A 12,760-nucleotide genomic window follows, 5' to 3' on the forward strand; every position below is an offset into this window, starting at 1 on the left:
AAGAGTGGCTAGTGTGAGATAACCCAAAAACAGGTTGGGGATTAAGGGGAGGAGGTGTTAAGAGCCTAAGTAAGCTGAATACTGGATAATAAGCCACAGAAAAATTTGTTAACTATACAAAGCTTTCCAAGAATCCCTACCACCTTGGTAATTAATGATTTACTCAAATAACAATAAATGTTATAATTAACATAAAGAACTGCCAAGATACTTACAGTACCACCTACTATTCTTCCTAGTGGATACCATGCTCTTTCATCAAACCAATTTAAAAATTCATAGAACCCATGAGATGCAAGATGATGTGTTGATCTATAGTTAAACCTAGAGAAAATAGAAAAAAAGAAATGTTATAAAACTGCTTAATAGAAACAGCTCCTTCTTTATATCAAACTCTGTGGCACATAAATACATCTTACAGAGTGTTTTTATCAAACTTGAATAACATAATCTGAAGCTATCAAAAGAACATGCTTATACCTCTAATATAAATAAAAACACCCCCAACCTCAAACCCACACCTACAAAACTAGTAATGCTCCAAGTAACATTTAGCCATTGCTTGGGGTCCAGGTGGTAGAGGGCTATAAAGAAGTTCATAAATCTCAAAAGATTAAGAACTGTTGACAGAAGATAACATCAAAATGGAAGAAACGGTACACTCACCATAACTGCCCAAAATCCTGCAACCCTAAAAACGCTGGCTTTAAACTATAATAGCACTAAAAATATAAAGAGAATAAACCATAACAGCACTATAAAACAAGAATATGGCCTTATAGAAAAAGAAATTATAATTTCTGAAAGAGACAAATGAGACCAGAGCACAAAATGAAAGCAGAAGAAAACCACAAACCACAGAGGGCAATTCCAGGGACAGTCCATGTTTAATATAAAGCAGCTGTGATGGGCAGGAGAAAAGCCTGGAGCAATCCTCAAGGTAATGCCATTACGTATACTCAGTCAGGTCAATCCCCTTCCCCTACTACTGCGAAGTAGGGAAGTGGGCATCAGAGGTGTCTGCCTGAGGTAGAAGCACTACATGTAGACAAGTGAGTCAAGAAGCAGAACAATGCTGGATACAAGACCAACAGGAAATCCTTATACCCCAGATCAATTCGATACATCCTTTCCAGCAGCAAGTTATGATCTCAACTCCAACAATCACTAGATGCAAGCTTTGTAGCATTTTTACAGTCTTTTCGAATACTAAAATAAGCAACACATCCAAAAAAAATCAAACATTTGAGAAGAGCAAGCACCATGACAGTTAAATATTAAAATCAACAAACAGAAAAATTAATATTGTAGAAACAGAAGAATTAATATAGTCAGAGGGTTAATATAACCCAGAATTATATTAACTCTGAAAGAGTTTTAATATTAAACTTTCAGACCTGAAAGGAAGCATAATTAAGAGGTTGAGAGGTCAGGTTCTAGCATCATACTGCATGGGTTTGAATGTTAGTTCCACACTGACTAGCTATGTGACCTTGGTTGGGCAAGTTACTTATGTTCTCTGCATTCTAGTTTCTTCATGTGAAAACGGGGATTAACAACAGTACCTATGATAGTACCAGTGTAGCTATAGGTAAACAATACAGCATCTCTGAAGCACTTAAAGGCTATAGTTACTGTATGTGAAACAGACTTAAGATAAAGGATCCATTTAAGATTTTGAATGGCAAAATAATAATTGCCAAGATAAAGTAAAAGATAGGCTAAATAGCGTAAAGGACAAAAATGAAGAGCGAATTAGAACGAGATAAAAAGAATGAAAAAAATTTAAGTAGTCTAGTTCTTACACTGATTGGAAAAAAAAAAGACTATGCTCCACAGAGCATACACATCCCAATGCATTTCAAAACACTGAAGTATAACTTAAAATCATTACTTCAGAGAGAAAGGTTTTCTACAAAGGAATGACAAAATCAGATTAATACCTTATTTCTCAGTGGAACCACTGGATTGCTATAAGGCAATAGAGTAATATATCCAAATTTCTGAGGGGAATTTTAAAATCAGAATTTTAAGTAATAACTTTGTGTGCCAATAACATGTAAAACTAAGCTAATGCTAGAAATGCTACCCTGCTCCCTTCCTCCTCCAAGAAGTATTTACCAGATCAGAATTTAAAAAAGGATATGTTCAAATGCCAGAAACAAAGTAGTGACTGTATTTACAAAGCCAGGATTACGGAAAGGCTGCCTAGTGAAAGATGGAAAACAATCTAACCACCACCATAAAAGTGACAAAGTTCTTCTCCATCTAAATGCTTTAAAGGTTCCAATAAAAAAAAGCTAAATTAAACGTTGTGTTATGCATTAAGGGTCTAAATTTACAAAGAATCCCCAAGACAAGAAATTAACATTGAAAACAAGACCCAAATGCCTGGATTAGCAATAGAAGCAAACTAAAAATAGCTCTATCCAGATAAGCTCATAAACAACAGTTAAACTATGTAAGGAAGAGATTCACCATACAAAGTTGAGTATACACCAGAAAAAGTAATACCCCGCTGAAACTTCTGAAAGTATTTTAATGGAAGAGGCCTAGTATTTTAGCAAGAATACCAAGGTTTTAAATTTTCAACCTAATTTTTCATTTTAAAAAACTGACTTCAAGGGTCTATTAATAACACGTTTTAAAAACCACGAACCATGAGAGTCCAACCTCATAAAGTTTTCCTGACAAGTATTTTTCACTTTCCATTTTATATAATTCTTGGCCTCTTTATCAAATCATTCTTCCTTTGGCTTTAATGACTACAACAGTCTCTTGATTTTTTACCCCCACCTCTCTAATCTTCTTTGTTTTCTGCATAGGTAGCCTCCTCTACCTAAGATCCTCTTATTAATTCACTCTGAAATCGCTGCCCAAAAGATGTCATTCACACCCAAGTCTTCAGTTATTACCAGTATGCCCACAATTCACTAATATTATCTCCCTACCTAGATCTTTCTTCTCATGTCCAAACTAGTGTTATGTAACTACTCATGTGGTATGTTCTTGAATGTCACAAAGGCATCTCAGACTTCACATTCAACTAAACTCATGATCAGACACCTACCATCCAATCCTAAAACAAATATATACACTATATCTGCTTTCAGTATTCTCTTACCACCACCTGAGCTGAAGAAACCCAGGTGTCATTTTTGAAAGTTCCTTCTCTCTCACATCCTATACAAAAATCAAAACAAGGCTGTCACTTAACTTCCTAAATATCTCTGAAATCTGTACACTATTTTCTTATTCTGCTACTAGCACTGTAATCCAAGCTATCATCTTTTAACTAGACTACTGAAATAGCCTCTAACTGGTCTCTTTACATCCATTCTGCCCACCTTCTAGTTCCCCAATCTGTGCACTCCGCCACAAGGAGGAAGCTCTTTTCAAAATGTAAATGTGATCATATTGCAACTCTCTGAATTATTCAAAGACTTCATTGCTTTAAAATTAAAGCAGAGAAACCTCCACTTCTTAACATAATGGTCAAAACCACACAGTCTACCTCATACATAACTCTAATCTCATCTCACACCATATTACCTCTCTTCTTTCCATCTTTCAGTCCTCCAGGCTCACCTCATTCCTTCCTGTCACAGGATCGTTAAGACTGCTAATCCCCTCTGCCTAGATCACTGGTGTCTCCCTCCCTATCCCAGTTAACTCATCCTGCAAACTTCAACACATTTCTAAGAGATTCTGTCACTTTTTCATCTTGACATATATAAAATTTCACATTAGTTTCCTTGATTAATATCTATTCAAATAAGACACCACTGTGTCTCCAACACCAAGCACAGCATCTGGTACTTCACAAACTCAAAGGACATATGAGAATTTTGTTTCTGTTGCCCATGCTTCTGCAGTGCAGTGGTGCGATCACAGCTGCAGCGTCAGCCTCCAAGGCTCAATTGATCCTCTGACCAGAGCCTCCCAAGTAGCTAGGATTACAGGTGTGTGCCATCACACCCAGCTAATGTTTTATGCTTTGTAGAGATGAGGTCTTGCTTTGTTGCCCAGGCTGGTGTCCAACTCTTGGGCTCAGGCAACCCTCTAGCTTCAGCTTCTCAAAGTGTTGGGATTACAGGCGTGAGCCATTGCACCAGGCCAAGAATATTTTTAAAAATATAAATGTAAGTTCAAACTTACAACATTTAGTCAACAGTAAGAACAATTACATTGTTTCAATGAACACAAAAATCTTAAACTTGACCTTAGAGATCATAGTTGCAATGATGCCAACCATGTCATGAATCTACTTCTGTATTTTGTTTTGGTTCACAAAATTGCAAAAAAAAATTTGACTTACAGAGATAAGTGTCAAAGAGTAAATGTTTTTTTAAAAAGTTTTCCTTACTGTTAAATTCTACAATTAAATGATACAGAAGTTTGTTTGGGGCCTAAGAGAAAATTCTGGTTCAAGGTTGAGTAACTACATAAAATAACTGCTTGCATTCTTCACCTAATCTAAATTTATAACATACCGTGAACTTACGTTACAGATTGAGTTGTTACCGAACAAAGCATAGTCTGATTATTTTCATTCCTGCAAATTCCCAGGATACCTCAGTTGGAACATTAACAATTCAATCCAAAGCAAATATAAGGCATATGAGCCTAATACATGGCTCCAAATCTATCTCAAGGACTTCTCTGTTTCCTCCAGCTTTAGCTGCCTGATTTTCTATTCCTCAGTTCATGTAAATATGAGTAAGAATATGATTGGCTCAAATCATTTCATACAAAGTCACACGTCATAGGTAACAGACAATCTGTATGTTGGCTGCCATGAGATCCTATGCTCATAATCCAATACCTGTAGCCAAAAGGGCAGGGTCATATGAGATAAAATATGGCTGTTCCGGCTTCTTTGCATGTGCTGTGAGTAGAAGATGATGGGCATGAGAATTGTGCAAAGGCTGTGAATATAGTAGGCACTATAATTCATTTTCCTAGAATAAAATAAAGCCCTTAGTGACATTGAAAATACTTAGATACCTAGTGCTTCCTCAAAGTATTGAAGACATAACTGGCTTATTTGCTTCTCTTTTCTACACCTCCTTCAAAAAAAAAAAAAAAAGGCATGAGGCTTTCCCGTAACACTTTTTCTCCCTTTTCCCCCCGTAAGACTACCGTTAAAATCCACTTAATAAAACCTATAAATCTCTGGACAGTGCAGTCTACACAGGATTAGAGCTGCCTGTTCATGTCAGAAGATACAGCAATACCTATGTAATTTTTTCTTGCTAGTTGACAAATACTCTCCTCTTGACCAAATATTAGGTACCTGTAAACCCTTTTCTCAACTAGGCTTCAACCCTGGGCTTCAGTGTCTGTTCGTGTTGGGCCTGGACTGCCCAGTTACAGCAAGAATGCTGTTAAGTCAGTTCAGAAAGAATCCCCACCCTCCATCTATGATTACCTCAATATGATGAAATTCCTTATCGCCAGAATCCCCCAGGTGGTATCTGGTCATCCTGGCCTGCCTTCAGCAAGAATCCCTGTAAAGCTAGTGTAGCCACAATCCCCGTACTCCTTTCCTTACATCCTCCTTTCCTTACATCCATGTTTTCTACCCACTGACCCTATCCCTGCTCCTTGACTATAAATCTTCCATTGTTGTATTCAGAATTGAGCCCAGTTCCATACTTAGGTGTCTCTTGCATTAATTCCTGAATAAAAGTTGTTTATATCATTTAAAAAAAAAAAGGCACTTGGATTGATCATATTGATCCTATAACTACTCTTTTCCATTCCATTTTTAGAATAACTAAAAACTGAATCTATTTATCACACCTGCTTTTCGAGATATTTTAGTATGGTCTTTTCCTTAGCCCTTGGCTCTGTCTACATAGAAACATGCCATAGCCAAGTACTTTATTCTCACTTCTTCATACGATCATCTCAGACCCGAAGTTCCTAATCATTTTTTAAGAAGTCTTTTCTAATGTTTCCTCCTCCTCCTCCCAGTCTACCTTAATTTCTGCTCTTAAAACATGTTGGAACCTCTATGGAAGTTCACCTCACAATGAATTACCTTTTCTTAGTAATGTTTGTATCCTGGAGTTTTCTCATAGTTACTGGCAGTTCACTCATGAGGTTCAATTAATACTTGCTTAGCTAATTACCCCTTTTTAGCATACTAGTATCAACACTTACTTTAATTTTTGTCTTCTATTCCCTTCTTCATTAAACTCAAACACCTGTGTGTACAAAGGTAGTCTTCAATTTTGGCATGTCCTACTTACATTATTTTTAAAAATATTTAAATAGCTGAAAGGAGAGAGTTATAGATGAACCACAGATTGAAAACTATTGAAGCTGAGTGATGTATTCATGGAGGTTCATTGCAGTATTAGTTCTACTTTGCTGTATGTTTGAAATTTTCCATAATAAAGGTTATATATACATAGATATAGCTTATATCTATACATATATTTACAAATATGTCCTTATAATAAATAGAACTTTATGAGCAGGTAGGTGTATTCAATAAATACTGTATTATTTCCTGACATAAACACTAGGAATATCAACCTATTTGTAAACTAGGGCTTTTACAAATAAAGAGGGGAAGTCACAAGGAGCTGCCTTTGCATTTTCCTTCCATAGACCTTGTCAGAGATCCAATCATTTGATACATTTGGTTTCAGACTTATTTCATCTTATATTATACTGATACACCTAATTTACACTGAAAATAACAACAAAGAAATCTCATGATTATGTCCTGAAGCAAAATACCACAACATACTTTTAATCTTAGGTTAAAAAAATTATATCTCTATAAATGGCCAACAGATGTACGAAAAGATGTTCAACATCATTAATCACCAGAAAAATGCAAATCAAAACTATAATCAGGTAACATCTCACCTCAGCTAAAATGGTTTGTATCCAAAAGACAGGCAGTAACAAATGCTGGGGAAGATGTGGGGAAGGGGGAACAGTACTACACTGTTGGTGGAAATGCAAATTAGTACAGCCGCTATGAAGAACAGTATGGAGGTTCCTCAAAAAAACAAACAGAACTACAATATAATCCAGCAATCCCACTGCTAGGTACATATCCAAACAAAGAAAATCAGTATACCAAAGAGACACCTGCACTCTCGTGTGTACTGCAGCATTATTCATAATAGCCAAGATTTGGAAGCAACCTAAGTGTCTATCATCAGATGAATGAATAAAGAAAATGTGGTACTTATATTCAATAAGGTACTATTTAGCCATAAAGAAAAGAATGAGATTCAGTCATTTACAATAACCTGGATGGAACTGGAGAGGTCATTATGTTAAGTAAAATAAGCCAGGCATGGAAGGACAAATTTTGCATGTTATATCTCGTATGTGAAAGCTAAAAATTAAAACAATTGAACTCATGGAGATAGAGAGCAGAAAGATGATTACCAGAGGCTGGGAAAGGTAGTAGAGAGGGGGGCAAAATGTGGGGAGGGGTAACGGATACAAAAATATACTTAGGATGAATAAGATCTAGTATTTAAGAAAAAGATCTAGTAATTGACAGCACAACAAATAATTTATCACATATTTTAAAATAACTAAAAGATTGGAATTGAAAGGCTTCTAAAACAAAGAAATGATAAGTGCATGAGGTGATGACTATACCAATTACCTGGATTTGACTGCTACACATGGTATGCTGGTATCAAAACATCACATGTACCCCACAAATAGACAAACCTATTATGTACCCATAATTATAAAAAATTAAAAATTATATGTCAGCCTTAAAATTAACCTAAGGCTTTTACATCTTAAAAAGAAATTTTGAGGTAGCAAAGGGTTTCGTATGTTTAATTAACATTTTCAGTCCTCATTAAAAGTGACGCCGTATCAGAAAGAAATATTAATAATTGGAGATGCCTAAGAATAAATTAAGTGGAAGAAGAACATATTGTTAGCCATAATGCTATGGCCACAATGAGAGACAAACATGTCCCACATTCCAAAAACGTTCAGTTCACAAATGTAATTTTAACAAGACAACACAAATCTGGTTTAATTTAGCCTTTGCAAATTAAATCCAACAAACAGAAAAGAATCAGTCAGGAACAGAAAAAAAAAAAAAAACAAGAAAAAGGAGGAAAGAAGCTTTGATCAATGATGGTGATGAAAGAACAGCAAATGTTAGTAGTAAAGGAGGGTAAAAGAGGAAAGAGGTGCAGCAAAAGGCAGCGGGATGGAGCACTGTACCAAGTATTACATTTCAACACAGCTCCCCCTTAAGACCAAGCAAAGCCAGGGTCCTAACTTGCTCTGAGTTGACAAACAGGTTAACTAAAGTTTCTGTCTATCAAAATAACCACACATGGGCTCCAAATGAGGGCTCAGGGCTGTCTCCCATGGACAGAGAGAACATAATGTCAGTTTGACAGCAAAGCTCTAAGAGACTCCCAGAAAGTCTTGTATGACAAGATACTAGAAAAATACGTGCCTCTAAAGGTGGTTATTCTATATCTGGCATTGATTTGTTTTCATTTTTACAAGGTAATAATCATGTTTTCAAAAAACTCCTTAAGCAACCAGAGTGTACACCAGGTTTCTGTTAGGCCCTGGAAATAGAGCACTGGAAAGACAGGCAAATTCTGCTCTTTTGGAACCTAAATACAATAAACATAGACCAGGTAATTACAGATTGAAACAAGAGCTGGCGGGAGTAGGGGAGAAAAGATTCAGAGTAATAGAAGAGTAAAATGGGAAGGGAAGGAGGAAGGGGTAGAGATTGCTTTAAGCAGGGTATAAATCCTATCTTAAAACATCTGTGAAGTCTTTAAGGATGGGGGTAACCAGCATTTCAGAGAGTTAAAGAGCTGTCCCAGGCAAAGAAACTATCAAGTGCAAAGTCCTTGAGGTAGAGAAATGGTGTGTTTAACCAAGAAAAAGAGGGGGAGTGGTAATTTATGTCGTGTACACTACTTCTGCACAATTATTATTTAAAAAAAAATGTCAGACATTATGATAATATTTTTCATTTAATCATCACACACATACACACTCCTTTGAGGCAGGAAACTATACAGATGATTAGACTAAGGTACAATATGTAACATAGGTTGTCCAAAGTCATACAGCCATGAAGTGGTCAACACGGGATTTGATCATGGCAGCTTTGACTCTGGTGCCCACATTCTTAAGCATGATCACAAGGTGATTCCAAACAGCAACAGGGCAATTAATGCAGGTAAATCATTTGTATCACCTTCTGGGCACTGTGAACCTTAAAGATTTCTAACTGTTCCCAGTATCTCAGGGATTCCAGACAAGAGTGGGGTACCTGTATAGACACACAGTTTTGAATGAAATACGGTACCATCTAATATAACCTTACCTATTTGTCTATTTATATATGGGGCTTTTGTACAAACTCATTTGAAGAAAGGATTCAAATGCTAAACAAGTGTTTGAAAACAATGGCAAGCATATCTGTAGATCTGTATCTACATATGTTTAAAATATCGAAAACAAAAACCACTGGTGCAATTATCTTAAGATCTGTTAAGATGCAACTTTGAACCTTAAAGCTTATGCCCTTTCTAAAGTTACTTTGGAAATAAAAGGACAGAGAAGTCTAAGACATGTCTGACTGTATCATTTCAGATTTCAATTCTTTGGTATAGGTATGCCTTTTTAAAAATCATGGCCAGAAACCTTTATTAAGTACTGCTTGACCAGTAAAACCATCCTCATTCACCATCTTATAAGAGTCATACATAATTGTTGGTTTTACCAAACAAATCCTCCAGTAAGTGTGACTCTCACAAAGAAACAAAGCCAAGTAGTCCCTATCTCTAGCTCCCATTTCTCTCCTTTTTGGCATCCTTCTCATACTTCTTATATTAACCAATTCAACCACTGTCAATTTTCAAATAACTGAACTCTTCCCAGTAAGCTATAATTTGTCATCTTTACTTCTCCAAAGTTTAGTTCTTACAAGGTTATGTGTAAGTATGTGTACACTTTATTATCAAAAAAATGTACAACACCTCTTTCCTCTTTCAACCAACAAACGCTTATTTTATCTCAATCCCTCCTCTGATCACAGCCAAGTTTATCACATGTTACACAACTACTCTGGAGATTGCCCAATGAGAAATATAATGTCTGCCTGCTATTATTTGAATACTAAGAGTAACAAGAAGAATGAAGAAATGGAAAAGTATTTGTTCTCACACAATTTTTCCTTCCTGCTTTTACAACTCTATTTATGAGACATAAAAACAAGAAACAGGAATTTCTATTTGGTCTAAAAAGGCCAGTTCATCTTTATAATACACGTTATACATGGATCAATAATTAATCTGAGAGAAAGTAAAGTACAATTTCTCATGAAAAAAAGAAAGAATGAGAAAATGCAAGGAAGGAAAGAAGACAGGCAGGCATGTTAAAAGATTAAGCCTATTGTTTCTATTGTCCGTTATTTGCAACATCTTCCAAGAGATACAGAACTTCCATTATTATCACCATAATTATTATATATTGGTATTTCGATTTGAATAAATTATTTATGGGATTTAAAGTTTAACAATTGCTTCAGAATCTCTTCCTCTTTCTTGTCATCAGGTACTTTCTAATCCCCCAGGAATTTAAAGTATGATTGTTTCTCCTCTTCCACTGAAATTAAAAAATCGTATTTTACTTTTTATTGGCAATCCTTCCTTTATATCCCTGATGAACTTGCACCTTGCATTCTACCTTTTCTAAACTAATATACAAAATAGCACTGATTTACAGATTTGTCTCCTCCATTGGATTGGAAGGTCCTTGAGAAAGAAATCCCCAGCCTAAGAAAATGATGACAACAACAAAATCAATAAATTGTTAACATTTAATGAGTGGTTATTATGCCTTAAATACTTTGTTATTAGTAATTTGATCTTTATGACAACTTACTGAGATGCATATTATTGTCATTCCCTGTTTACAGAAAAGAAGATGGAAGCACAGAGAGGTTAAGTAACCTGCTCTTGCTCGAGGTTACACAAGTCAAAGTAGGAAAGCCAGGGGTCTATGTCACATCATTTTGCCTCTGGGCAAATATGAAGGAATCAACCTTCCAACTCCTAGCACCAAGGCCAGTGCCTGGTATATCTAGTAAAGCCAATAAAATATGTGTGAAAGCTCCTCCGAAATATTTTATGTATGACCCAATTTTAAAGCATTTTTACACAACTGCCCCCCAAGCAAAGCGATTTAGTGCCAGTGTTAAGTTATAAATTATGTGAAATGTTTAAACATCCCCACTTTACTAAGGTAAACTATTTTTTTATATAGAAATACACTATTCAGGTAGAGGGCACTAAGATAGTGTAACTGGTTTAATTAAATTTTCATTCAGGGAATACTACCATATACTTTATTCAATGCTGTTTGGGTCCCGGTTCATGTTCTGACCTCTGAAGTCTTTCATCAACAATCACTCAGAGAACCATTTAGTATTGTATATAGAAATGGAAATCACCTGGGGCAGCCAGCTACTCAGGAGGCTGAAGCAGAAGAATCGCTTGAACCCGGGAGGCGGAGGTTGCAGTAAGCCAAGATCGTGCCTACTACACTCCAGCCTGGGTGACAGAGCAAGACTCCATCTTAAAAAAAGTCTGAATAAGGGTTTAATTTCCACAATTAACCAATTTCAACACTTGTTCTGGCTCTATCCTAACACTATTCATACCACTTAGTTCTAACTCTACCCTGGCCACAGGGGTATTATTTCTGTTCCTGCAACATACCAACTTTTTTCTGCTGAGAGAAATGCTCTTAACCCAGATCTTCGCAGGGCCCTAATTCCTTGTCATTCTAATTTTAGTACAAATATTATCTCAGAAAGGCCTTCTTTCACTTCTCAATCTACAGTAGTGGCCCTATAGCCACGGTCTACAAACACATCAAACACTAGTTAGCATATTACTTTTTTTAATAGCCTTTATCACTAACTAAAATTATCTTGATCTTTTTATTTACTTGTTTGCTTGCCTATCTGAAAAATAAGCTCCATCACAACAAAGGTCCTTCTACATATTCCAAATGCTTAGTACTGTGCCTGGTGTATAGTTATCACACAAAAAATACCTGTTAAATGACTGAATGTTAAAGGCACTCACTATGCATACTAAAATAATTTGCACTATTATAGTTTAGATAAGCAATCAAAACCAACAAAAATCAATGCTGAAAATGGCTGACTAGATGTATCTGGTACTTGTCTCTTCTATGGAGAGGAACCACAGTAGGGAGTAAAAAAGATCACCTGAGAGAGAACAATGAAATTCAACAGAGTAGTGATGGGAAGCATCAAAAGCAAGGAAAAAGAGGGAAACAAGGAAGCCTGTTCGGCTGGGATCAGCTAGGAGGCTGGAGTGGCTTGTAATGCAGACAAAGGGTGAGAGACCCCCAGAGGTCTACATTCCCACTGGAACCACTAGGACTCCTAAAATCCTAGCCACAGGAGAGGCTTTACCCTCTTTACCCTCTCAGGTCCCAAAACTAACACAGGGAGCTGCCTGAAGTCCATGCGAAGGCACTGCTCCAGAGAGACAGCTCATGCTGGATCCCATGAATCACTGAAACCTAAGCAGCTACAACATGGTGCCCTTTTGAGAACAGGCCTCACCAAACTGCATCCTGCCCAGCTGCCAGGGCCATCACAAGGCAGGGATACTGCTGCCCCCGCAGTAGAGGGCGACTGTGAATTTTTACCTCCCCTAAGGAGAAATTCCATTGCTTACAGCCA

At 36.5% G+C, this 12,760-nt stretch overlaps 1 protein-coding gene across 1 annotated transcript in view; it reads right to left on the minus strand.

Moving 5' to 3' along the window:
• STT3B (STT3 oligosaccharyltransferase complex catalytic subunit B) overlaps nucleotides 1-12,760 on the minus strand; it is a 104,607-nt gene that overhangs the window by 62,052 nt on the left and 29,795 nt on the right. The window contains exon 2 of the mRNA XM_023192293.2: nucleotides 216-324. Within this exon, the coding sequence (XP_023048061.1) occupies nucleotides 216-324 (109 nt within the window). The remainder of the gene's footprint in view (nucleotides 1-215; nucleotides 325-12,760) is intronic.

The sequence above is a fragment of the Piliocolobus tephrosceles genome, chromosome 2 (assembly GCF_002776525.5).
Source record: "Piliocolobus tephrosceles isolate RC106 chromosome 2, ASM277652v3, whole genome shotgun sequence".
NCBI lineage: Eukaryota > Metazoa > Chordata > Mammalia > Primates > Cercopithecidae > Piliocolobus > Piliocolobus tephrosceles.